This window comes from Lepidochelys kempii, chromosome 13 (assembly GCF_965140285.1).
Source record: "Lepidochelys kempii isolate rLepKem1 chromosome 13, rLepKem1.hap1, whole genome shotgun sequence".
In the NCBI taxonomy this organism is placed as follows: domain Eukaryota; kingdom Metazoa; phylum Chordata; order Testudines; family Cheloniidae; genus Lepidochelys; species Lepidochelys kempii.
The window spans coordinates 10,946,832-10,969,780 of record NC_136392.1 but is presented as its reverse complement, the minus strand read 5'-3'; the positions used below and the strand labels follow the sequence as shown (position 1 = coordinate 10,969,780).

General features: G+C 41.8%; 1 protein-coding gene across 1 annotated transcript; it reads right to left on the bottom strand.

Moving 5' to 3' along the window:
* Positions 1-10,448: 10,448 nt before the first annotated feature.
* Positions 10,449-21,226, bottom strand: LOC140896969 (androgen-induced gene 1 protein). The gene is made up of 6 exons (XM_073309192.1): positions 20,978-21,226; positions 19,423-19,566; positions 17,703-17,804; positions 16,076-16,191; positions 10,895-11,046; positions 10,449-10,515 (listed from the first exon to the last, which is right to left on the bottom strand). The coding sequence occupies exons 1-6, from the start codon at positions 21,224-21,226 to the stop codon at positions 10,490-10,492; spliced, it is 789 nt and encodes a 262-aa protein (XP_073165293.1). The 3' UTR covers positions 10,449-10,489.
* Between the last annotated feature and the right edge of the window lie 1,723 nt (positions 21,227-22,949).

The following is a 22,949-nucleotide window of genomic DNA, read 5'->3' as shown; positions in this document are numbered from 1 at the left end:
CCTCCCTAGATAACCCATTCCAGTGCTTCACCACCCTCCTAGTGAAAAAGTTTTTCCTAATACCCAACCTAAACCTCCCCCACTGCAACTTGAGACCATTAGTCCTTGTCCTGTCATCTGCTATCACTGAGAATAGTCTAGATCCATCCTCTTTGCATCCACCTTTCAGGTAGTTAAAAGCAGCTATCAAATCCCCCCTCATTCTTCTCTTCCGTAGACTAAACAATCCCAGTTCCCTCAGCCTCTCCTCATAACTCATGTGTTCCAGTCCCCTAATCATTTTTGTTGCCCTTTGCTGGACTCTCTCCAATTTCTCCACATCCTTCTTGTAGTGTGGGGCCCAAAACTGGACACAGTATTCCAGATGAGGCCTCACCAATGTCGAATAGAGGGGAACGATCACGTCCCTCGATCTGCTGGCAATGCTCCTACTTATACACCCCAAAATGCCATTGGCCTTCTTGGCAACAAGGGCACACTGTTGACTCATATCCAGCTTCTCGTCCACTGTCACTTCTAGGTCCTTCTCTGCAGAACTGCTGCCTAGCCATTCGGTCCCTAGTCTGGAGCAGTGTATTGGATTCTTCCGTCCTAAGTGCAGGACTCTGCACTTGTCCTTGTTGAACCTCATCAGATTTCTTTTGGCCCAATCCTCTAATTTGTCTAGGTCCCTCTGTATCCTATCCCTACCCTCCAGTGTATCTACCACTCCTCCCAGTTTAGTGTCATCCACAAACTTGCTGAGGGTGCAATCCACACCATCCTCCAGATCATTAATGAAGATATTGAACAAAACCGGCCCCAGGACCGACCCTTGGGGCACTCCGCTAGATACCGGCTGCCAACTAGACATGGAGCCATTGATCACGACCCGTTGAGCCTGACAATCTAGCCAACTTTCTACCCATCTTGTAGTGCATCCATCCAGCCCATACTTCGTTAACTTGCTGACAAGAATACTGTGGGAGACCGTGTCAAAAGCTTTGCTAAAGTCGAGGAATAACACGTCCACTGCTTTCCCTTCATCCACAGAACCAGTTATCTCATCATAAAAGGCAATTAGATTAGTCAGGCATGACTTTCCCTTGGTGAATCCATGCTGACTGTCCTGATCACTTTCCTCTCGTCTAAGTGCTTCAGAATTGATTCCTTGAGGACCTGCTCCATGATTTTTCCGGGGACTGACCGGCCTGTAGTTCCCAGGATCATCCTTGTTCCCTTTTTTAAAGATGGGCACTACATTAGCCTTTTTCCAGTCTTCTGGGACTTCCCCCGATCGCCATGAGTTTTCAAAGATAATGGCCAATGGCTCTGAAATCACATCCGCCAATTCCTTTAGCACTCTTGGATGCAATGCATCCGGCCCCATGGACTTGTGCCCGTCCAGTTTTTCTAAATAGTCCTGAACCACTTCTTCCTTCACAGAGGGCTGGCCACCTCCTCCCCATGCTGTGCTGCCCAGTGGAGTAGTCTGGGAGCTGACCTTGTTCGTGAAGACAGAGGCAAAAAAAGCATTGAGTACTTTAGCTTTTTCCACATTCTCTGTCACTAGGTTGCCTCCCTCATTTGGTAAGGGGCCCACAGTTTCCTTGGCTTTCTTCTTATTGCCAACATACCTGAAGAAACCCTTCTTGTTACTCTTAACATCCCTCGCTAGCTGCAACTCCAGGTGTGATTTAGCCTTCCTGATTCCATTCCTACATGCCTGAGCAATATTTATATACTCATCCCTGGTCATTTGTCCAATCTTCCACTTCTTGTAAGCCTCTTTTTTGTGTTTAAGATCAGCAAGGATTTCACTGTTAAGCCAAGCTGGTCACCTGCCAGATTTACTATTCTTTCTATACACTGGGATGGTTTGTCCCTGTAACCTCAACAGGGATTCTTTAAAATACAGCCAGCTCTCCTGGACTCCTTTCCCCTTCATGTTATTCTCCCAGCATCTCTCTGTCTTTTTTCATGCTCTCCTTCACTATGGAGATGCTGTCCTTGGCCACAACCATGCTTTCCCTGGCCACTGCACTACTGATGGTGGCTAAGCCCAGGATTTCCTGGGAGATCCACATCTCTTTCTCTCTCTGGGTCCCTATGTTCAGCCACCACCTCTCAGACAGCTTGGTTTTCCTTTCCATGTGACTCTGCCATGAATTCTGCAAAGACCTCATCCCGAGTCTTTCTTTTTCCCCCCCTCAGGTTGGCCAGCCTGTCAGCAGTTCAGAAAGACCCTGTCCTTGATGGTCTTGCTGTTGTGGCTCTGGGAGTAGGGGGAAAAACAAGTTGTTTATTGTTCATATCCCAGACATGTCATGATAGCTTTTTTCATGATGTATATGTGACTTTAACTCCCTGAGGCTCTTCCCATTCTTTGGGGGAACCTCAGAGATGGTAAAAGTGGTCTGCATGTACAGAAAGTGGTGGGTGCACCTGGATCTCAGTCTACTTTGTCTGTTTTCATGCTGGTAGGGGTGGGGCGGGGTGAGGCGGCTGGAGCCATGTTCCAAGTTTGTTTTTCCATTTTTGTTTGTGCTCTGGAGGCACTTCTATGGCATTGGAGGTGTAAAGAGCATGTTAAGGGGGCATGGAGGTGAGCTGGATTGTAATCCTCTCTTTGTCCTCTTTGGGTGGTCCTCACTCTCCACGACATTACACTGAGGTGGGTGATTAGGAGGCAAAGAATGGTCTTATTCAGAAAAGGAAAGGGGAGACCCCTGAGATATGCTTTGAATTTATTCACCAGGATGGTCTCCCCAGAAGCGCTGCAGGAGTGGAAGGCCTTTGCAAGCTACAGCAGGGAGCACAGTATGTGGGGCAACATTCCCTCTAATTTTTGACAGGCCATGTGCTCAAAAAATTTCTTCTGTGCAAATTGTTGTGTGCATGGTGTTTCGCCCTGTGCACGCACACCTTAGAGGGAACAGTGGTGTGGGGCAATACCTTTTATGGGACCAACTTCTCTCGGTGAGAGAGACAAACTTTTGAGCCACACAGAGCTCTTCTTCCTTGGACTGACAGCTAAAACTACACTGTCAACTATAATGCATATTACAGGGCATTTTTTACCTCAACGGGCAGCATTATTGTTTGTGCCTTAACCTAACATTCAGTGTGCACTTATATCTGATGGAAACTAACCACATTTCTTTTCCTTTAAGCACGATCTAAAACTGTTGAATTTTGCATACATGAATGCTTTCGATATTCCAATCTGCTGCAGGAGGGGGGTGGATACAGACTACGACTGCATCATCCTGGCGGATGCCTTTCTGGAGCAGCAAAAAGGGGCTGGGTGGGAGGGAGGAGGGGGCTTCTAGCTCACATCCAACACCACCACCAATAAATTATAAATTGTAAAGACAAGTACTTATGTGCCCAAGTTCCCTCCAGGGGATCTGACTCTTTGGTCCAGGCCTGGGTTTCTGGTGGGACTTCGGCTTAGCAACATAGGGCAGAAATTGGGGTCTGACTGGGGAGCTGACTTTCCAGCTGGCAGTCATCAGCTGAGTCCCAAAAAGATCCTGGCCCTCAGGGGGACAGCCCCACTCTGGGATCCTCCTGCTCATCCACCAATGGATCTAGCCTGATCCTGGGTGTAAGGGAACACGTGGGCAGCAGTCTCCAAATAGCGCCTGGGATGGACCATACTCTAACTGTATAGAATCCAGTCCAGTTCATCAAAAACTGGACAGATCACATGTGCCCTACTGGATTGTCTCCTTTTATTCCTCCTTTCAGTGTACTCTCTCCTGAGCTGCTTGCTCTTTATCTGGCACTAGTCGGCATCCTGGTCGTAACCACAAAAAAGGGTTTTATTCCTGTGGCTGGTCACAAGAGCTTCCTGAATAAACGCTTCTCCCTAGATGGCAATAAGATCTGAGGTCTCAGCCCGACTCCAAGCAGCTGTGCGAGGCATATTGTGGGACTTCTGAAGGGCTACTGTAGTTGTATTATCAGAATAATGATATGCTGGGATCCAGGAGCATTTAGACAAAATCTGGCTCTGCACCACCCTTTAAAGGGAGGAAGGGTCATCCTGGAAAATTGACACACAAATAAATGAACAGGTCAGTAACGGTCGACCTGCACAGCATTGTGAGATAGCTGTTGGAAGCATACAGAAAGTGTTGTGCAGCAATTGTGTGCATGCACAAAAGACTGAACTAATTCAATTTGAAACAAACTTAGTACACTTTGCAAGTGGACTGCACAGCTCCTGATAAATGTGGAGTTAGTGTGTAATGATGGGATGCACTGTGTATGCGCAAGTATTTTCAAACCAGATTAACTCAATTTGATCCAGTTTAAAATCCCCCTTTCGTCTTATTTGCCTAGGGTGAAATTCACTCCTGTGCACACAGAGACAGCAATGTTTTCCCCATCTCATCAGCCTGCAGCTCTGTATCTACCAGCTCTGTACCATCCCCAGGGCAGGGGGAGGGACCTAAATGGCAGTTTTCCATTAATATGCATCCATATTAATATGCAAAAAAGGCTAAGCATAATAGAAGCAGCAATCTACACTGTTCCTCCCTGCACCCAGTTTTGTATTCAAACTCATTTGCACCCACAATCTTGCACATGCAAATCACAGACCTTACACAACTACCATGTCTAGTGAGACATCTAAGAACAGAACAGCCATACTTGGTCAGATCAATGGTCCATCTAGCCTAGTATCCTGTCCTCTAACAGTGGCCATTGCCAAGTGCTTCAGAGGGAATGAACAGAACAGGTATCCATTAAATGATCTATTTCCATATGTAAATATTGTTTGCACCAAGAGAGCTAACAGTGAAATGTCAAAATTCTATTATTTGGGCCCACAAATAATTGTGAATGCAAATTTATTTTCTTGGAACTAATACAACGGGCACATCATGAATACTTCAGATCAACAGAGAGTTCATTTTGGATAATACGGTTTTAATGGCTTAGTTTATCTGACAAGCATTTAACTACTGAAAAAATAATGACTTTGTAGCAATGCCTCATTTCAGCTCACAAACAAATGTTGGGTGCGAAAGGGAGTAACTAGTCTCTAATTTAGCATTGTCAGTGGTCTTCCATCAGCTGCACTAAAAGCTCGTATGGACCCCACTGGATGTGTTTAATCACAAAATGCAGCTGTTACTTGAACTGTATAAATTCCTGGTTTTTCCTAGAATTAAATAATTATCGACAGGGTTTAACATACTCATCTGCATACACTGCTAGAACACAGTGGAAAGTAATTTTTTCAAGTGACCAGAACTCTACCTAGCTAACGAAGAGCAAAAGCTGGTTCTACTAACAGGGTATTTGTCACCAATATTTCTGCAGTGGAATAATCATAGTTCATTGATCAACAAACGCAAAAAACTGCAACATTTTTCCTCGCAAGTTGCTTTCAGATGCCAGTGCTGCAATATCCTGATGGGTTTTTAGTAAAAGGTCTTGTTCCCCCACCCCACCCACATTTTTCTCTAGAACTGTAGTTTTCAAGACACAGACAAAATTCTACACCCTTCTCACTTACACCCTAGGACTCCCAGAGTAGTCAATGATATTGCATGGACGTAAGCAAAGGTAGAATTTGTCCCACAGGTTTTTTCTTTACTGTTATAATGCGAAATAAAACAAATATTTAGGTATGGAAAAAAGTTTAAGCAGCAGAGGTTATTCGTGTTCTTCTCACTTTCCACCCTTGAAGACCTGATCTTGAATGCTGCCTTAGGACATAAATGAAAAGGGCGGTGGTCTCGTTTTTCAGATCCCTTTTATGCACATCACCAAACCACAAAAAAAGTAATATGATTGTCAGTCTCTGCTCAGACAAGAGTCAGGACTTGCAAATAAGTGGATTGGCAGGTCAGAGCTATTATGCAATCAGAAGCCTTTACTTCGCCTGCTTATACTGGATGAAATCCTGTCCCCTTCCCTCTTCTAGCAGCAAAATGGCCAAAATGCAATGGAATTGCCATGATTCTGTTAACACCGCAAAGCCAAAATGTAGAAGGGACATGGAGAGAGGCCATATAGACCCATGCACTGTCATGTAGGGAGCATTGTGGGTGGACTGCAGAACTGACGGGCACAAGTAATGTTCTGTGAACTGCACAGCTCCACTGGCCACAAACTGCATAAAATCAGGGGGGAAAATCATAATGGCTGTTAGTCACCTCACAGCCCATGTCTCACTGTGGTAGAAATCACAATGTCATGTGACTTAAGTATACTACTACACTCTTCCTTTCATCATCCAGTCTCAAGCTGATTGTTAAAGCTTTAGGACTGCCTCAAAGAGCAAATAGCTTAAATTAGAGCTTGCAGTCTTGATTAGGTAGAATGATCTGGTGACTAAGCCACAGGATCAGGAGACATGGTTTCTGATCTCAGCTCTGTCACAGACCTCTTGAGTGGGTTTCCCAAAACACACAACCTCTCTGGAGTGTCATTTCCTTACTTGTAAAATGGGCAGAATGCTTTCCTCACAGAGGTATTGTGAGGCTATATCAATTGATGTGTGCAGTATGCTGAAACCTTTGTCTGGAAAGTGCAATATGAGTGCAAATAATTATTTTTCAATCAGATCTCTTCCCATCCTAGAATCCTACAGCATCCCAAAAGTCAAAGGATACTCCTTTGGCCATCTCTGATCCCCTTCACAAGAGTGTTGTAGGCCCCTAGCTCTTTTACATGCAGTCTGCAGAGTCCTCTTCTGCTTTAACATATTTAAACCACCCATGATGAAATGAGATGCCATGTTATACAGGTGCAATCATATTTTTTTACATTTTGCAGATAACCAGAATGTCAGAAGAAGGCGATACACAACTGTCTTAAATGGTTTTCAGCTCATGAATGATGCATAATTTCAATTTAAAAATGACTCAGAATTTGTAACAAAATGTACATATTGTATGACTCACACCATTGGCACTCTTCCTTCCGACAGATATTTAACAATAATGGAAATAAGCCTAACTTATATTGTTCTAATAATTTTGACTATGGCGGTACTAAATAGTTCTCTTTATGATTCCCAGCCTGTTTGTGCTTTAAATGAGGTACAGCTGTAACCAGCTATTTCAACCAGTTGCACAACTGGTTGCATAGAATCCTACTGCATGTGAAGTGAGTGAACTACCTACCCCCCAGCAATGCAATATCTCACACTTCCAATTTTTTTTTTTAAATCTTCCAGGTTATGACAATTTAAGTGAGCTGTCCAACAATTCATGCTCACAATTACAACAAATGGGAATATGAATTGCATAACTGTGAAGACATATGCTAATCACATGTATTTACATGTGTCCTTGAACAATCATAGTAATTACACAATTGCCTACCTTAACTTGTTTGAGTGGCTGTGTTGTCCTTTAGTTATGCAATAAACAATCATAATACTCCCAAACTTTGATCCTTGAAAATTCTGAATCTAATCATTCTACTATTTATTATAAAAATGTAATGGGAAGTTCCATTAATCAATATATGTCCTTGAAAAATTACATAGAAATGTCTGATCACAAGTTCATGAGTGGCTGCCTGTCTTGGTCCATCCTGCATATGGTCTTACCCAATATATATGGACCCCAAAACACACTCCCTCATCCATCAGCTGGATGTCTCCATGTCCACACCTCTGATGCAGGCTTGAAACCTGACTTTACTTACCCCAGTCATTCTCATGACATAGTTCACCATCCTAAACCTGCAAAGAGAGTCAAGAGTCAAGTTTCTGTTTAAAGGCCAGATCCTGCAGAGGGGCCATGAAGCTGTCAACTGAGGATTCCTCCTGCATTGCCCTGACATAAGGACAGATAAAATGCCTTTGTGCTCTGTCAGTTCCTATTTGTAATAGACCCAGAGGACTATTACCATCTTGTGCAAATTAGAACTGCTTTGAGGCTAAAATAACTTGTGCTGGCCCTCAGCTAAACTCAAGATAAGGTGGAGGGCAAAGCATAAAGCAGTCTTTGTTCTCTGCTCCTCTCTGGGTCCTGTACCCAGTAAAGACCAGCCAGAGCCACAGATCAAGCCTACCTATACTGGACTTAGTGTTGTACCTCATTTGTTATCTACTATTTTATGCCACATTAACAAAATGCTTACTCCATAAAATAAGAGGGACTATTTAAAAGTTTTGATACCTTATTATGACACAGATAAAACTCAATTTTTGGTTTTTAATTTTGTAGAACATTGCTATCCTTACCAAGTGTCTACTGAGGGCTGTTTTACAAATTTATTTTATCATACTTAAGGGGTAAAATGTACAACCATTATACACAAACATTGAAAACCATAATCACAACTATTTAGAATTTTCTCTATTTACACAATTTCAGACAAAACACAATTAAAACAGATTAAGTCTGAGTTTATATTACCCTTAAATTATTAGCAACAAAGTTATTAAAAACACTGAGCACCTGATAGCCAGGAGATTTATAGCTGAATCACAGAATATCAGAGTTGGAAGGGACCTCAGGAGGTCATCTAGTCCAACCCCCTGCTCAAAGCAGGGCCAATCTCCAACTAAACTATCCCAGCCAGGGCTTTGTCAAGCCTGACCTTAAAAACTTCTAAGGACGGAGATTCCACCAACTCCCTAGGTAACGCATTCCAGTGTTTCACCACCCTCCTAGTGAAAAAGTTTTTCCTAATATCTAAGCTAAACCTCCCCCACTGCAATTTGAGACCATTACTCCTTGTTCTGTCATCTGCTACTACTGAGAACAGTCTAGATCCATCCTCTTTGGAACCCCCTTTCAGGTAGTTGAAAGCAGCTATCAAATCCCCTTCCACAGACTAAACAATCCCAGTTCTCTCAGCCTCTCCTCGTAAGTCACGTGTTCCAGTCCCCTAATCATTTTTGTTGCCCTCCGCTGGACTCTCTCCAATTTTTCCACATCCTTCTTGTAGTGTGGGGCTCAAAACTGGACACAGTACTCCAGATGAGGCCTCACTAATGTCAAATAGAGGGGAACGATCACATCCCTTGATCTGCTACCCCTACGTATACATTCCAAAATGCCACTGGCCTTCTTGGCAACAACGGCACACTGTTGACTCATATCCAGCTTCTCGTCCACTGTAACCCCTCGGTCCTTTTCTGCAGAACTGCTGCCTAGCCATTCGGTCCCTAGTCTGTAGCGGTGCATGGGATTCTTCGGTCCTAAGTGCAGGACTCTGCACTTGCCCTTCTTGAACTTCATCAGATTTCTTTTGGCCCAATCCTCTAATTTGTCTAGGTCCCTCTGTATCCTATCCCTACCCTCCAGCATATCTACCTCTCCTCCCAGTTTAGTGTCATCTCTAAACTTGCTGAGGGTGCAATCCACACCATCATCCAGATCATTTAGGAAGATATTGAACAAAACCAGCCCGAGGACTGACCCTTGGGGCACTCCACTTGATATGGGCTGCCAACTAGACATGGAGCCCGCATAAGCAGGTCTAAGCTACATCGATTTGAGTTATGCTATTCACATAACTCAAATTGTGTAGCTTAGATCTAATTTCCCCTGTAGTGTAGATAAGGCCTTAGAGTGCAAAAGGCACTCAAGAAAAGAGAAAGAACAATTCAGGATTGATCTTTAGGGAATTAGTTTATAAATATTTTACATTTCCAACAACAGGGGTCCAAGTTGAAATGTACCACATATTAGTCACCCATTAAGAGGCAAAAAGATTTACAACTATTAAATATTCTCCTGTAGATTCAAAATCCTAAATCTGGTTTGGCTATAAATGCAATAGAAAGGTTGTTAATGTATTTAATCCATCCAAAGAAGGCTTGATGATTAATTATGCCTCATGTATTTAGTAGGATGTTATGATGACTCAATATTTTGTAAGCAATATTTTGTAACTGGATAGTTATTTCTAGTTTTAGACTGAAATAAGTGGTAGATTATTTAAAAGGGTTCATAAGGTAATAGCTTGTTGGTCTTGAAATCAAGATTAATGATTAAAGTGACAGATTAATGATACAGCTGACGTTTAAGTCCCCTGTAATACTATTTAACACAGGACTGTTCTTACAAATGTTGGACATAATGTAGTGACATTTAGAGTCTAATATGGTTCTTGAACAAACCCTGGGAGAAAATTTTAACTTCTTTGAGCATTAAAACCCTAAGGTTAGCCAGAACCATATCCTCTTGGGTAAAAAATGCAAAGCATTCTCGTGGCCTGAATATGTATGTGCATGTGTACACACACAGATACAGGCAGGAATATATATGTAAACCATTTTTTCTATATAACTGGAGTGGGAGTTTGTTAGAAGCATTAAAATCTTGATTACAAATTAGTTTTTTCCTTATAGATTGCTTGACTGCTTATCGGTATAGAAATATTTTTATTGCTTTGAACAATATATTTGAGAGATGACTGAGCATATTTCAAAACAGTGCATGTTGGCATCTCGATTTAAAAATGCAGTATGTTCATAAACGAAACTCGCACTTTGTGTGACCTATTTTCAGCTTCCTCTCTATGCTTACTTCTTACATTTTTGAAAGTCACCTGCAAGAAAGGAACAAATTAAAATTAAGTAGTGTGGACATTTCAATCCTGGCCTGCATTTCCAGTTGCGGGATTCTCCTAAGCATAGATTTCTATTCCTGAAGAATTGTTTCAAGTTGTCTAATGGCTCAAGCAAAATTTCATCCTAGATTTCCAGAGATGAAAACTCCACTGAAACAGCAGATATTTACTTATAAAAGTTCCTTATTAGATACATTCATTCAAGAAATTTATGTTCTTTGGAAAGAGATGAGAAAGCTCTGTGCTGACCAATCTGGTGAGGGAAAGGTTTAGACAGAAGATTTCTCTGCTAACACACATTTACTGTCCTTATCCCAATCAAAATCCCGTGACAATGAAAATTCTGTGCATTGCTTACCCCATAATATCTGTGTTAGATGCTCTCCAAGTAAGTAGAATCCTACCATTACAAGGTAGGAAATGGTAAAAAGTACCGCCTTTCCAGGTATGCCTAGTACTTCTAAAATTGGGTATGCCCAAATCCCTGATGCATAATTTACCCATAGTACCCTAAAGCAATGAAAGACAAACAGTATTAAGAAACAGAACTAGACATATCTCCATTTTAATTTGCTTTAAGATTATAAATTGGCTCTCTCAGACATATGAAAATCTCAATTCTGTCAATTTTAATTTTGCATTTAAAAGGAATTTAAAAGGAATGTTTGGTAAATTAGTTAAATTTTCAAGCAATTTTTTTCCTATAATGTTCATAAATACTTAAATTTTTCAGTTAAAATTAAAATAGCTTTGTTTTGATTTAAACTTTTCCCTGCAGTAAAAGCAATGTAAGGGGGTTTAATGGAGTGTAGTGAGGATAAATTAATATTTATAAAGTAATCTGAGATTATTGATGAAAGGCTCTAAGAGTAAAATGTAATATCATGACTATCATTAAAACAATTACACGTAATAATGGTTTAAAATTCTCTAGCACCTTTGAACAGAGGTTTGCAAAGCATTTTTCAGCCATTGCTTAAAGTCACAAAACTATGCAGATTTGCCAAACAAGTTACAGTATATATCATATGTACACACAAAAAGAATCAGTATAGAATTCTTCATTGTGCCAACCTGTGTTACTATCAGATGTTTTTTTAAGTGTGTGTGCATTCCAACTGTCATTTAAACACAGACCATTAAAATAAAACAATATTGAAGGCCAAATATTCAAAATCTAGTGCAGGAGAAGCCCACAAAGATTGTACAAACACTTCTGTATTCACAACTGAATTGTCAGCACAAATCAGAGTACCTGAACCTCTAACCAAGTGCCTGTGAGTACAAATATGCACATTTGAATTCACATTATAAGATTTAAAAATTAGTCTGCAGAACAGGAGGCTGATCATGAGCTCTTCTGAAAATGTATCCATGTGTGTCAAATGTATAGAGGATCTTCAACATTGGATATGTGCAGCTAACTTGTGCCAACAATGGGATTGAACCTGTGACTAAAAACACAAGCCTTGGTCACTTGAGTTAAATGACTGTTCTCTAGGTGTAAGCCAGTGGTTCCCAAACTTGTTCCGCTGCTTTTGTGGGGAAAGCCCCAGGTGGGCTGGGCCAGTTTGTTTACCTGCTGCATCCACAGGTTCGGCTGATCACGGCTCCCAGTGGCCGCAGTTCGCTGCGCGGGCCGAGGAACATACTGGCTGCCACTTCCAGCAGCTCCCATTGGTCTGGAGCAGCGAACCATGGACACTGGGAGCCGCGATCGGCCAAACCTGCGGACACGGCAGGTAAACAAACCGGCCCGGCCCGCCGGGGCTTTCCCTGCACAAGCGGCGGAACGAGTTTGGGAACCACTGGTGTAAGCAGTAGAAGATTCATAAACCTCTGTCCACTAGAAGGATAAGTAACACATAACTGAATGGTGAATTACACATGCAACTTTGTGCACACAAAACCAAATTCTATGTGTATAAGCAAATAAAGCATTTCTGAATGAAAACTGTCATCACTGAAAGCCTATCTACCTCTTATGATTGGTAATTAAGCAATGTTGTTTTTCCATGAACAAGTTTTGCATGGGTATGGACTGGATGTCCTTTGAAAATGTGACCCTAAAGATGCAACACAAACCCACACAACCACAGAATTCTGAGTTAGAGTTGGCACAGACATTATAGCAGGTACAGAACTGCCTCAACCCTAGGAACATTTTATTGTAATTGTTGTTTAAATATTTTATGTTGTTCTACAATTGGAAACTGTATAACTAAAGATTTGCTAAGATTTTTTTTAATAAGTCCTCCATATCCCCTGCTCACGAAAGCTCATGCTCAAATAAATTGGTTAGTCTCTAAGGTGCCACAAGTACTCCTTTTCTTTTTGCAAAGACAGACTAACACGGCTGTTACTCTGAAATGTGACATTGTAGCTATTCTTTAGTTCTCAGCTTTTTTCATGTTATATACATGGACATGCAGCAGTACATTAACTATACATTTACAGAGGTGGTCATTTCAATTCAGGCGTATCACTAAATGTTGCGTTCATACAGTAGCAGTGTACTGTGATGATTTCTTCTGGATGTGGAGCTTGCTTCAGTAATCCATGCCTTTTCCATTTGAAGATTTTCTAATGCAGTGCATCCTACATTTTAAATCAACCTAGAAGCTGGTACAGAATGTGGTGGTTTATTAATATGTGATCCCATTACTCTGGGATGTGCATTAGCTATCTAATGGTTTCCAGGTGGATTTTAAAGGGCGGGTTTTGAGCTATAAAGTCTGAATTGGATTGGACCTATGTATCGAAGGGTTCATGCACAATGCAATCAGAGGTGTGACTGCAGCTCAGGTAGACGCATCTAAGTAGCATGGCTAAAAACAGCAGTGTAGATGTGACAATGCAGCTTTCAACAAAGCAAGTGAGCACCCAACGTCTGTGGTGTGCTTGTCTACAGCCCATGCTGAAGCTCACACCACTGCATCTACACTGCTATTTTTAGCCATGCTAATGCCGCTGTAGCCAGTTTAGGTACTACAGTGCAGACATAGCCTCAGTGTACATCGACACCGCATTTTCATCGTTAAAACTTTTGTCATTCAGGGGTGTGAAAAAAAACACCGCCCTGAACGACAGACGTTTTAATGACGAAAAGTGTCTTTGTCGACAGCACTTTGTTGGCGGGAAATGCTCTCCTGGTGACAAAGAGCGGCTACACTGCGCACCTTACAACCCTGTGGCTGCAGTGGCACAGGCGTGCCGTTGTAAGGTGCGTAGTGTAGACCTAGCCTAAGGGCTTGGCTACACTTACATTTTATAGCGCTCTAACTTGCTGGCTCGGGGGTGTGAAAAATCACCCCCCTGAGCGCAGCAAGTCAGAGCGCTTTAAAGCGCTTGTGTAAACAGGCTCCGAGCACTGGGAGCCGTGTGCAACCACACTCACACTTCAAAGTGCTGCTGCGGGAGCGCTCCCGCAGGAATGCTTTGAAGTTTCCAGTGTAGCCATGCCCTGGGGACTACATTACTCAGGCTATATTACCATAGTTGCAGTGAACACAGGTGTTTGAACAGGAGCCCCCTCTATGCAACAGATTGGAGCTGCCTGCAGGGCATTCTCTGAGGGGCCTTCAACTTTGGAATTTACTCCCCTCCCCAAGCCAAAGTAACTCAAATGTGCTGATCTTCAGGGCAAGCTGCAAGCTTCTGGATAAGAAATGGTGTATTAAGGGCTCATACTGTTGAGTGTAGTTGGGGAATATTTGGATTCAAGATTTCTGGTTATTTTCTTATTGTTTCAGCTAGCTATGGTAAGATACTAGTTTCATATTCATGTAATTATATTTATAATTAAGTGAAAGGAGATTAATGTTCAGGATAGGTATTTTTAATTTTAGGTTTAAAATGAAATAAATAAATAAATAAAGACAGACTGATAACTTGCCTGTATCAGATGAATAACCATTTGAAAGGTCAGCAACTAAATTTAAGCAGTTATTTTATGACAGTTTACTATTCATCCTGAGCAGGGTTACAGGGAATTTGAGGGAAAATTTGTAAGACTTTAGTCTCTGAGCCTGCAGAATTTTTGGGGAAATCTATAGAGGTTTTTCTTAAAACAAATTTACTCAAAACAAATGAAAACAGTAAGGTGTCTAATAACATATTTGTATCTTTTAATCAATAAAGAGAATTTAAATTTAATCTGCTTTGCTTTATTCAAATCCTTCCAGCTTCCTGACATCTTTCATTTTCCTTTGAAATCTTCCTCTTGCACCCAGTTATCTGTTTCCCTTCTAGTATACTATGTGGAGGATCAGACACTTAAACAGCATATTCAAGTGTCTGTATATTCTAAACCTGAAACTTATTTTTGTGGAATGTCTTTTGACGGAATCTAACCATGCTACATAAATATTTTACACACACATGTAAAATATTTGTTTTGCTAATACACTAAGCAGTGAAATAGTTCACCATGTTGCTATTCAAATTGATCATTATTAGGTTTTAACATTATCACTGACTTTGAATAAATTAAGTACACCTCTATCCTGATATAATGTGATCTGATGTAACACGAATTCGGATATAACACGGTAAAGCAGCACTCTGGGGAGTGGGGCTGCTTTACCTTGTTACATCTGAATTCGTGTTACCACAAGTGGTTCCTCTGCACCCCCCCGTACTTGTTGCAGCCTCCCCACCCCAGCTCACCTCCACTCCGCCTCCTCCCACGAGTGTGCTGCAGCTCTGCCTCTCCTCCCTCCCAGGCTTGCTGTGCCAATCAGCTGGTGCGGCAAGCCTGGGAGGGGGCGGAGGCTGAGCAGAGGTGAGCTGGAGTGAGGGGGGGCCCAGAGGAACCGCTCTTCGCCCCAACTCACCTCCGCTCCCCCTCCTCCCCTGAGCGCACTGCCGCTGCTCCGCTTCTCTCCCCCCTCCTTCCTTCCAGGCTTCCCGCGCCAAACAGCTGATTGGCACGGCAAGCCTGGAAAGAAGGGAAGGAGAAGCGGAGCGGCAGCGGCGCACTCAGCAGAGAAGACAGAGGCAGAGCAGAGGTGAGCTGGGGCAGGGAGCTGTTCCTCTCCCTACCCCGATATAACGTGGTCTCACCTGTAAGACAGTAAGATTTTTTGGCTTCTGAGGACTGCATTATATTGGGGTAGAGGTGTAGCTTAAACCTCTCTGTGGGTCAAATCTACTGGTCATAAATGTTCTGCAGCAAAGGGGGGCACTCCACATAAAGGTTACACATGAACATTCGCTACTACATCTGCCATTGAAGAGTGCTCTGCAGCAGCTCTCTCCAAAGCACACATGGAGGTAGTATTTGGAACCAGGTGGTCATGAATCAGGAGCGTTCCCTGTGGGACCACACTATTGTAGTTTAAAAAAAAAAAAGTGACTGTAGCATGCATTTTTATTATCTCTTTTAAAGTATTTGTATATGGTTATACTAGAGTGTAACAACCAAGATACATTATGGTAATTCCATCAAGCAATAAATATTATGACAAAACACACACATGCATTCTGCTCTTTATGCTTCTTGGTGCTGATGTGTTTCTGAGAAACAAGGAATGCCTACCATGTGAGGTATGAAGTACCAAAGATGCTAAGTCCTATCATTCCCCTCAATTTAGAAAGATACTTATGTGGACATGTAACCAGCTCAACAAGAAGTAGTGGCAGTATAGTGGTATGCTGAAAATAAAAATCAAATATAAGAATCAGATATGGAAAGATACAATATGAACAAACGATATCCTAGAAAACAATTATGACAGAAACATCAACTGTGAAAACTTCAGGAAGAGCACTGGAGTATTTTTTTTGGTAGGCTTCTCTGATGAACTAATATAACAGATTCCTTCCATCCCTCACAAATGTAGTCTCTTTACTTTGTAACAGCTGCATCCATGCCCCCAGAAATTAAAGGCCACCAAGAGATGCAACCAAATTAAATTGATGTTTTTAATCAGGAAATAAGATGCCAATAGTTGATTTTGAGTACTATAGACTTGATCCTATATTCACTGAAGTCAATGGCAAAGCTGTCATTGACATGGTACTGGCTCAGGACCGATGAGACAAATTAGAGAGTCAATAACTAAATAATGTAAAATCCTGCAGTCCTTCTCATTCAGAACTCAAACTGACTTCAGTGGGAGTTATGTTGACTTACAGTTAGCTTTGGATCAGGACCAATTTAGCTAACTACATTCAACATGCTTTGGACCTGGCCCATAATATATAGGACCAGTTACTGTGCAATTTACAGATTTATCCGCGAATGTTCTACAAGATTTAAGAAATTCATATATCTAGATAGATTATTAGATTTACACTCCATACAAAAACATATTAAAAGAACGTTCTGGCTGCAGTGTGAAGCACCCAAAAATCAGAAAATGAAAAAGACTTGTGCAGCCCTCTTCCATGTATATATTATAATACAGTATATAAATACATGCTACATACTGTTTTAGCCACGCACCCTGCCTAATTCAGTGCACAGGACAGGTGATATTCAGTGAAAGAGGCATCTAGCTGTTCATAAAAAGAACTAAGGATGTGTCTACACTCAAGAAACCAACCCCCCTCCCTGCAACTCCACAGCAGAGAATCTCCGAATCTCGGCTAACTGACTTAGGCTCATGCTATTGAGGCTAAAATAGCAATGTAGACATTTCTGCTCAGGCTGGAGCTTGGGCTCTGAAACCCGGAGAGTTGTAGGGTTTTTATTTCTTCTTCTTTTTTCTTCAGTGTAGCTGTACCCTACAAAACAGAGAGCCCTGGGTTGAGTCTACACTAGTCTTTCCCCCCCACATTCTTGTTACTACTGGTGCATCTCCACCAGCAGTAGAGATGGAAGTGAGCTGTAGCTCACGAAAGCTCATGCTCAGATAAATTGGTTAGTCTCTAAGGTGCCACAAGTACTCCTTTTCTTTTTGCAAAGACAGACTAACACGGCTGTTACTCTGAAACCAGTTTAGAGAATGGTATGGTAGGGCTACAGGCCATGACCCTGATATCTACACTTGATGCAGTGTGGAATACCAGAAGATAAGTAAGAAATCTGTACACTAAATTGTCTGCAAGTTATTGTTATGTTCAAACAAACTGCATATACTATACATACATAATGAGGAAAATACCATAAAGTGAAAAAACATCAAACCCAAGACCTTAAGAAAGAAACACTATCTGCTTACCATAGTATGATTAAGCCAGGATGGAGTAGTCTCATCCAGTTCTTTAGGGTAAACCAATTCTCTGTCATATGCATAAAGGGTCCAAAAAGTAACAGCTACAAACTGAGATAAAAACCTGCATGTAAATAAAACTAAATACAGCAGAACCTTGAGTTACGAACACAAGAGTTACGAACTGAGCAGTCAACCACACACCTTAGTTGGAAGTGGAAGTATGCAATCTGGCAGGAGCAGAGACACCCTCCCCCGCCGCCCCCAAAAGCACAAATACCGTCTAGTACTGTGTTAAACCTAAACTACTAAAAAAATAAAGGGAAAGCAGCATTTTTCTTCTGCATAGTAAAGTTTCAAAGCTGTATTTTTCTTCTGCATAGTAAAGCTTCATAGTAAGTCAATGTTCAGATGTAAACTTCTGAAAAAGCCATAATGTTTTGCTCAAAATTATGAACATTTCAGAATTACAAACAACCTCCAATCACAAGGTGTTCGTAACTGTGAGGGTCTACTGTATTACTAATCTTTGTGCACAGGACTATTCAGACAGAGTTTATCCTCATCAAAATAGTTGCTTTGAAGAGAAGATGTTTTAAAAAGTTTTTCTGTTTACATGGTGAATGTTAAGACAGTTTAGTACTGATTACCGTCTTTTTTTTTTCCTGTCAAATTCAGAAAATGTATTCTTCATTGAAATACTACTATAAGTTATTGCATAAGTAATAGAGAATTTATTAAATTAATTCTACTCCCATTGGAGTCCATGGGAATTTTACCACTGAGGTCAGTAGATGCAGGACAGGGTGGGTGGTCTGCACTTCATTTTGGTTAGCATGTACTAAAAGAATGAGGGAAATATAACAGTAACTTGCTATTAGTGAACTCAGACCACAAAGCAATCCTTTGAAAAATACAATATAATTGATAATCATTAACCAAGAACAAAAAAGTTTGTAGAAAAATTAAAGTGAGACATGTACAGGAGCTACAGCAGCAATTTTATAATCTAATGCTTCCTTAATTCCTAAAATATGCATATTTTATATTTTCTGAAGTGTAAGAATTTTTTTCTTAAGCTCCATTGTCCACAGAACTCAAGACAATCCCAGGCCTTGTCCACACAAGAAAGTTGCACTGATTTAACTGAGCCAGTTTAGAAACCAATTCACTTAAATCAGTGCAAATCCTTTGTGTAGACACTTATTTCAATTTATGAGTGCCTATTCTTGGTTTAATTTATGCTCATTCCTCGCTGACATAAGCTAAATCAAAATAAGGTACTCTTACACTGGATTAAGAATGTCCACCTAAGGGAGTTGAACCAATTTAGTTACATCAGAGCACCTCTCTCAGGTGCACAAGGCCCCAATCTAGGAATCTGATAACATAAACTCATTTTCACATAAATATTCATGAGTACCCCCATTCTTGATGATTACTTACGGGAAGAAAGGTAAGCCCTAAGTGAACTCAACTTGCTTTGTGTCCACATGTTTCAAAAAGCAGCTGTTAACATATTAGACAAAATGATCCTTTCCTATCGGGTATACATTAAAAGTCAATCAAGTCAGGGATAAATTAGATCTGTTATTATGTCTGAAACGAAATAAAATAGCATATGAAATATTACAGCTTTCAGCTGTGTCAGTTTAATCTGGATGTGCCAATATCTTCTGTCTTTTCCGAAGTTATTTGAGAGGGGGGCCTGTTTGTAGGAACTACTTACTAAGCCAACAGGGAATACTAGCACTGAGAAGAGGAAGTCTCTTGGAGGCAACAATCGGGATGACACATGGTTCTTTTTGGCAGGGATGAACACACAAGCAAAGTCAAGTATGACACATATTCCAAACAATAGAGTTTGCAGAATCTAAATGTATTAAGAAATGAAGAAAACATTAAGAAATTGTTTTATTACATTATTTTGGTTACAAATATATCCTTTTACCACTCTTCTCTAGTCTTCCAAAGAAGAAAACACTTTATTTAAGTGAATATAAGTTTGTCCTGGAAGTTATTCATGTTTACCTAGCCTGTTGCCTCACTCTTCAATCAATATACTTGTTTTTGTTCATGTATACATTTACTGGCACTACAGTGGCTTTAAACTTCCTTTGGAAAAAAAAAGTAAAACACTCAAGTGTTTGTGATTCTAGTCTCTCTACTGTAATGACATCTTACCAGTTCAGCATAAAGGACAAAATTCTGTATTTCTAATACAGCCAAAATTCCCAATGACTCAAAAGGAGTTTTACCCTACTTTATTTTGGCTCAGGACCATAAATTTCACTTACTCCTTGCTTTTGGCAACTTTATCCTCTGACTAATTCTAAACATGCATTTTAGTAATGGATTTTCAAACTTTTTAAAGTGCAGGCAGCTGATCCTAACTCTCTATGTGCACACTGTCCCTGTGCAAAACTGTTGCCAATGGGAGTTCTGTGAGCAGCAGGAATTGCAAGATCAAGTCCCAAATGATCAATGTGAACATCTTCTATCTCCACTGTCTCAAAATTTCCCATTTTATACAAGCCATTTTATTTGGTTCCTTGTTATAAAATTAAGTTGTTTAGAATTAATCATCTGCTATTTTTTCCCCATTAAAAAAATTTTTTTGAAAAGAGAGAAAAAAATTCCATGAATTTTCTACAGAAGTTAGGTGATAATATCCACAAAATACTGTTTGATTTTTTAAATTTATGTTTGTAAAGTACTCCGAAAAAGAGAAGCACAAGGGAAGGGCTGGATATTATCATTGTCATTACTGCTGTTACATTTTCAGTTACTTTTAAATAAGATAATTTAATTTTCAAAATTAATTTAAATTTAATTTTAATTTTTCATACAATAATGGAAACATGGATCAAGTGATGATAGGTCCGGTTCCCACAACATGACCGGTCCCCTCCATAGGCCGGTTCTTCTCCCCAGTTTTGACTCACACCTGCCCCCTGAAACCATCAAACCAGGCTTCCCCTCTTGTGTCCGCCATGTCCCACATGTACTTCTCCCCACATGCCAGGCCTCCCTCTTGCACCCCTTTGACCCACACCTGTCCACTGCAACCTTCAAGCCAGACCCCCCTACTGTGCCCCCTTTGGCCCACACTGACTCCCCTTCCAGCCAGGCCTCCCTCTTTGCCCCCCCACCGCAACCTTCAAGCCACCCCTCCCTCTTGCACCCCCTTCGCCCACATCTACTGCCCCCAGGTGAGACCCCCCTCTAACTCCCCCTTCACAATAGGCCTAGCGCCCTCCAATCCCGCTCGGGCCAGCCGGCACCTGGTTGATGAAGGTCAGGTATTTCCAGCGGCCGCCGTAGGTGTTCTCGCTCTCCCTGCGGAGGGAGTGGGGCAGGCCCACATTCTGAGAGAGTGAGAACAAGGCCCACAGGAAACAGAACAAGTGGACGAAGGTCATGAGCCGCTGACCCCGCAACCGCACCGCCATCTTGGGTGGGCCTCGCAGCCGCGACACCCCGTTCCCCCACGGGGCCTCCCGCACGCGCGTGGGGGAGGGGGCGCTGCGCATGCGCGACACATGCCCCCTTCCTCGGCGCGTTCTGCGCACGAGCTAGACGTCCCGTCGCCATCTTGTGTGGGTCTGCAAATGAGGCGCGTTCCAACGTCTCCTCCCCTCACTGGAGAGCCTAGTCCCGTGTGGTGAACTCTGCGCGTGCATCATCCCGCCCGCCGCCATCTTGTGCGACCTCGTTGAGTTCTGTGACGGCGTAAAGCCGCCTGACGCCATGTTGAGAGGCTCGCAAGGTGAGGCGCTTTGCGGCGACGCCTCTTCATTTCATAGTAGCGAGGAATGCGCGTCGGTCCGAGGAGTTGGGGGTCAGGGGAGCGGGAGATGACGGGCAGCCCAGAATTACTCCCTCTAACCCATCAGCCATCTGCACACCGTGGCCCATTCAGTGGAGTAACACAGGGGACAGCGGGATTTACCAAGACGGTGACGTGCTACCTGTGTGATTGTGCCCATCCACGGGGACCTGGTGCTGGCTGCCCCTGGATGGGAGGGATCAGCCTTTAGTGCGGGACTTAGGTGTCCTGGACAAAATGAGGGTGGGGGAATGCCTGTGTCAGCTGTGGAGGACCTCAGTCTGCGGGCCTTGGGATGGGTTTATGCCTCTTGAGATAGGCATGGCATTCTGGATGGGCAGGATGTCTGTACACTGTCCTTAGCATAAGACCGAAAACAGAGTTCCTGACATTATCATTAAAGACGCTTTTCATAAGAGTTGTGTTGTAGTCAATACCAGTGTGCCTTGATCAGATTCCATCTTAGCTAATTAAGAACATAAGAATGGCCATACTGGGTCAGACCAAAGGTCCATCCAGCCCACTACCGACAGTGGTCAATACCAGATGCCCCAGAGGGAGTGAACCTAACATGTAATGATCAAGTGATCTTTCTCCTGCCATCCATCTCCACCCTCTGACAAACAGAGGCTAGGGACACCATTCCTTACCCATCCTGGCTAATAGCCATTAATGGACTTAACCTCTATGAATTTATCCAGTTCCCTTTTAAATCCTGTTATAGTCCTTGCCTTCACAACCTCCTCAGGCAAGGAGTTCCACAGGTTGACTGTGCGCTGAGTGAAGAAGAACTTCCTTTTATTTGTTTTAAACCTGCTACCCATTAATTTCATTTGGTGGCCCCTAGTTCTTATATTATGAGAACAAGTAAATTACATATTCCAACCTAAATTTTTCACTTCCTGTCCTAACTTATTGCATCCAACTGGAATGGTCACACTGAACCTGAGGGAGTTGTATTTCTATGATGAGTGCATGATTTCTGTAAAATAGTTTGGCATGAAAAATAAAGTATAAATATATTAGTTTGATAATAGTGGTTTGAGATTACAAAACTCAACAGATTAACAACAAGTGCTGGAAAACCTCCTGACGGGGAAAAAAGAATGTAAGGGATGAATGGAAGTCCTTACAATCCTAGTTCAAAATTAACACTTGAAATCCTTTCCCAGAGTTCAAATCTACTTTTGTTGGATTTTGTTTATTATTGTTTCTAGGCTAGATTTAAATACAATTTTTGTTTCCTGTAGGAAAGTAAAGGTGTTACATTAATGAGTCAAAAGAGATTTTAAGATAAATTGGAAGGTATTTTAAGATAAATTGCAAGTACAGTAAAATAGACATAGGCCCTGTTAAACGATTACAAGAATATTGATGACTGACTGTTGGCTTTAGGAGAGCAGGTGGTGATTGGTTTCATAACTGAG

What these genes read in the sequence shown, in the direction of transcription:
- LOC140896969 (XM_073309192.1), bottom strand. Translation starts at nt 21,226, where the DNA reads ATGCGCAGCGCCCCCTCCCCCACGCGCGTGCGGGAGGCCCCGTGGGGG. An exon ending in CCTGGCTTAATCATACTATG is followed by an intron (nt 16,192 to 17,702) that starts GTAAGCAGATAG and finishes TTTTATTTTCAG; the next exon opens with CATACCACTATACTGCCACT. An exon ending in GGTACTTCATACCTCACATG is followed by an intron (nt 11,047 to 16,075) that starts GTAGGCATTCCT and finishes TCATTGCTTTAG; the next exon opens with GGTACTATGGGTAAATTATG.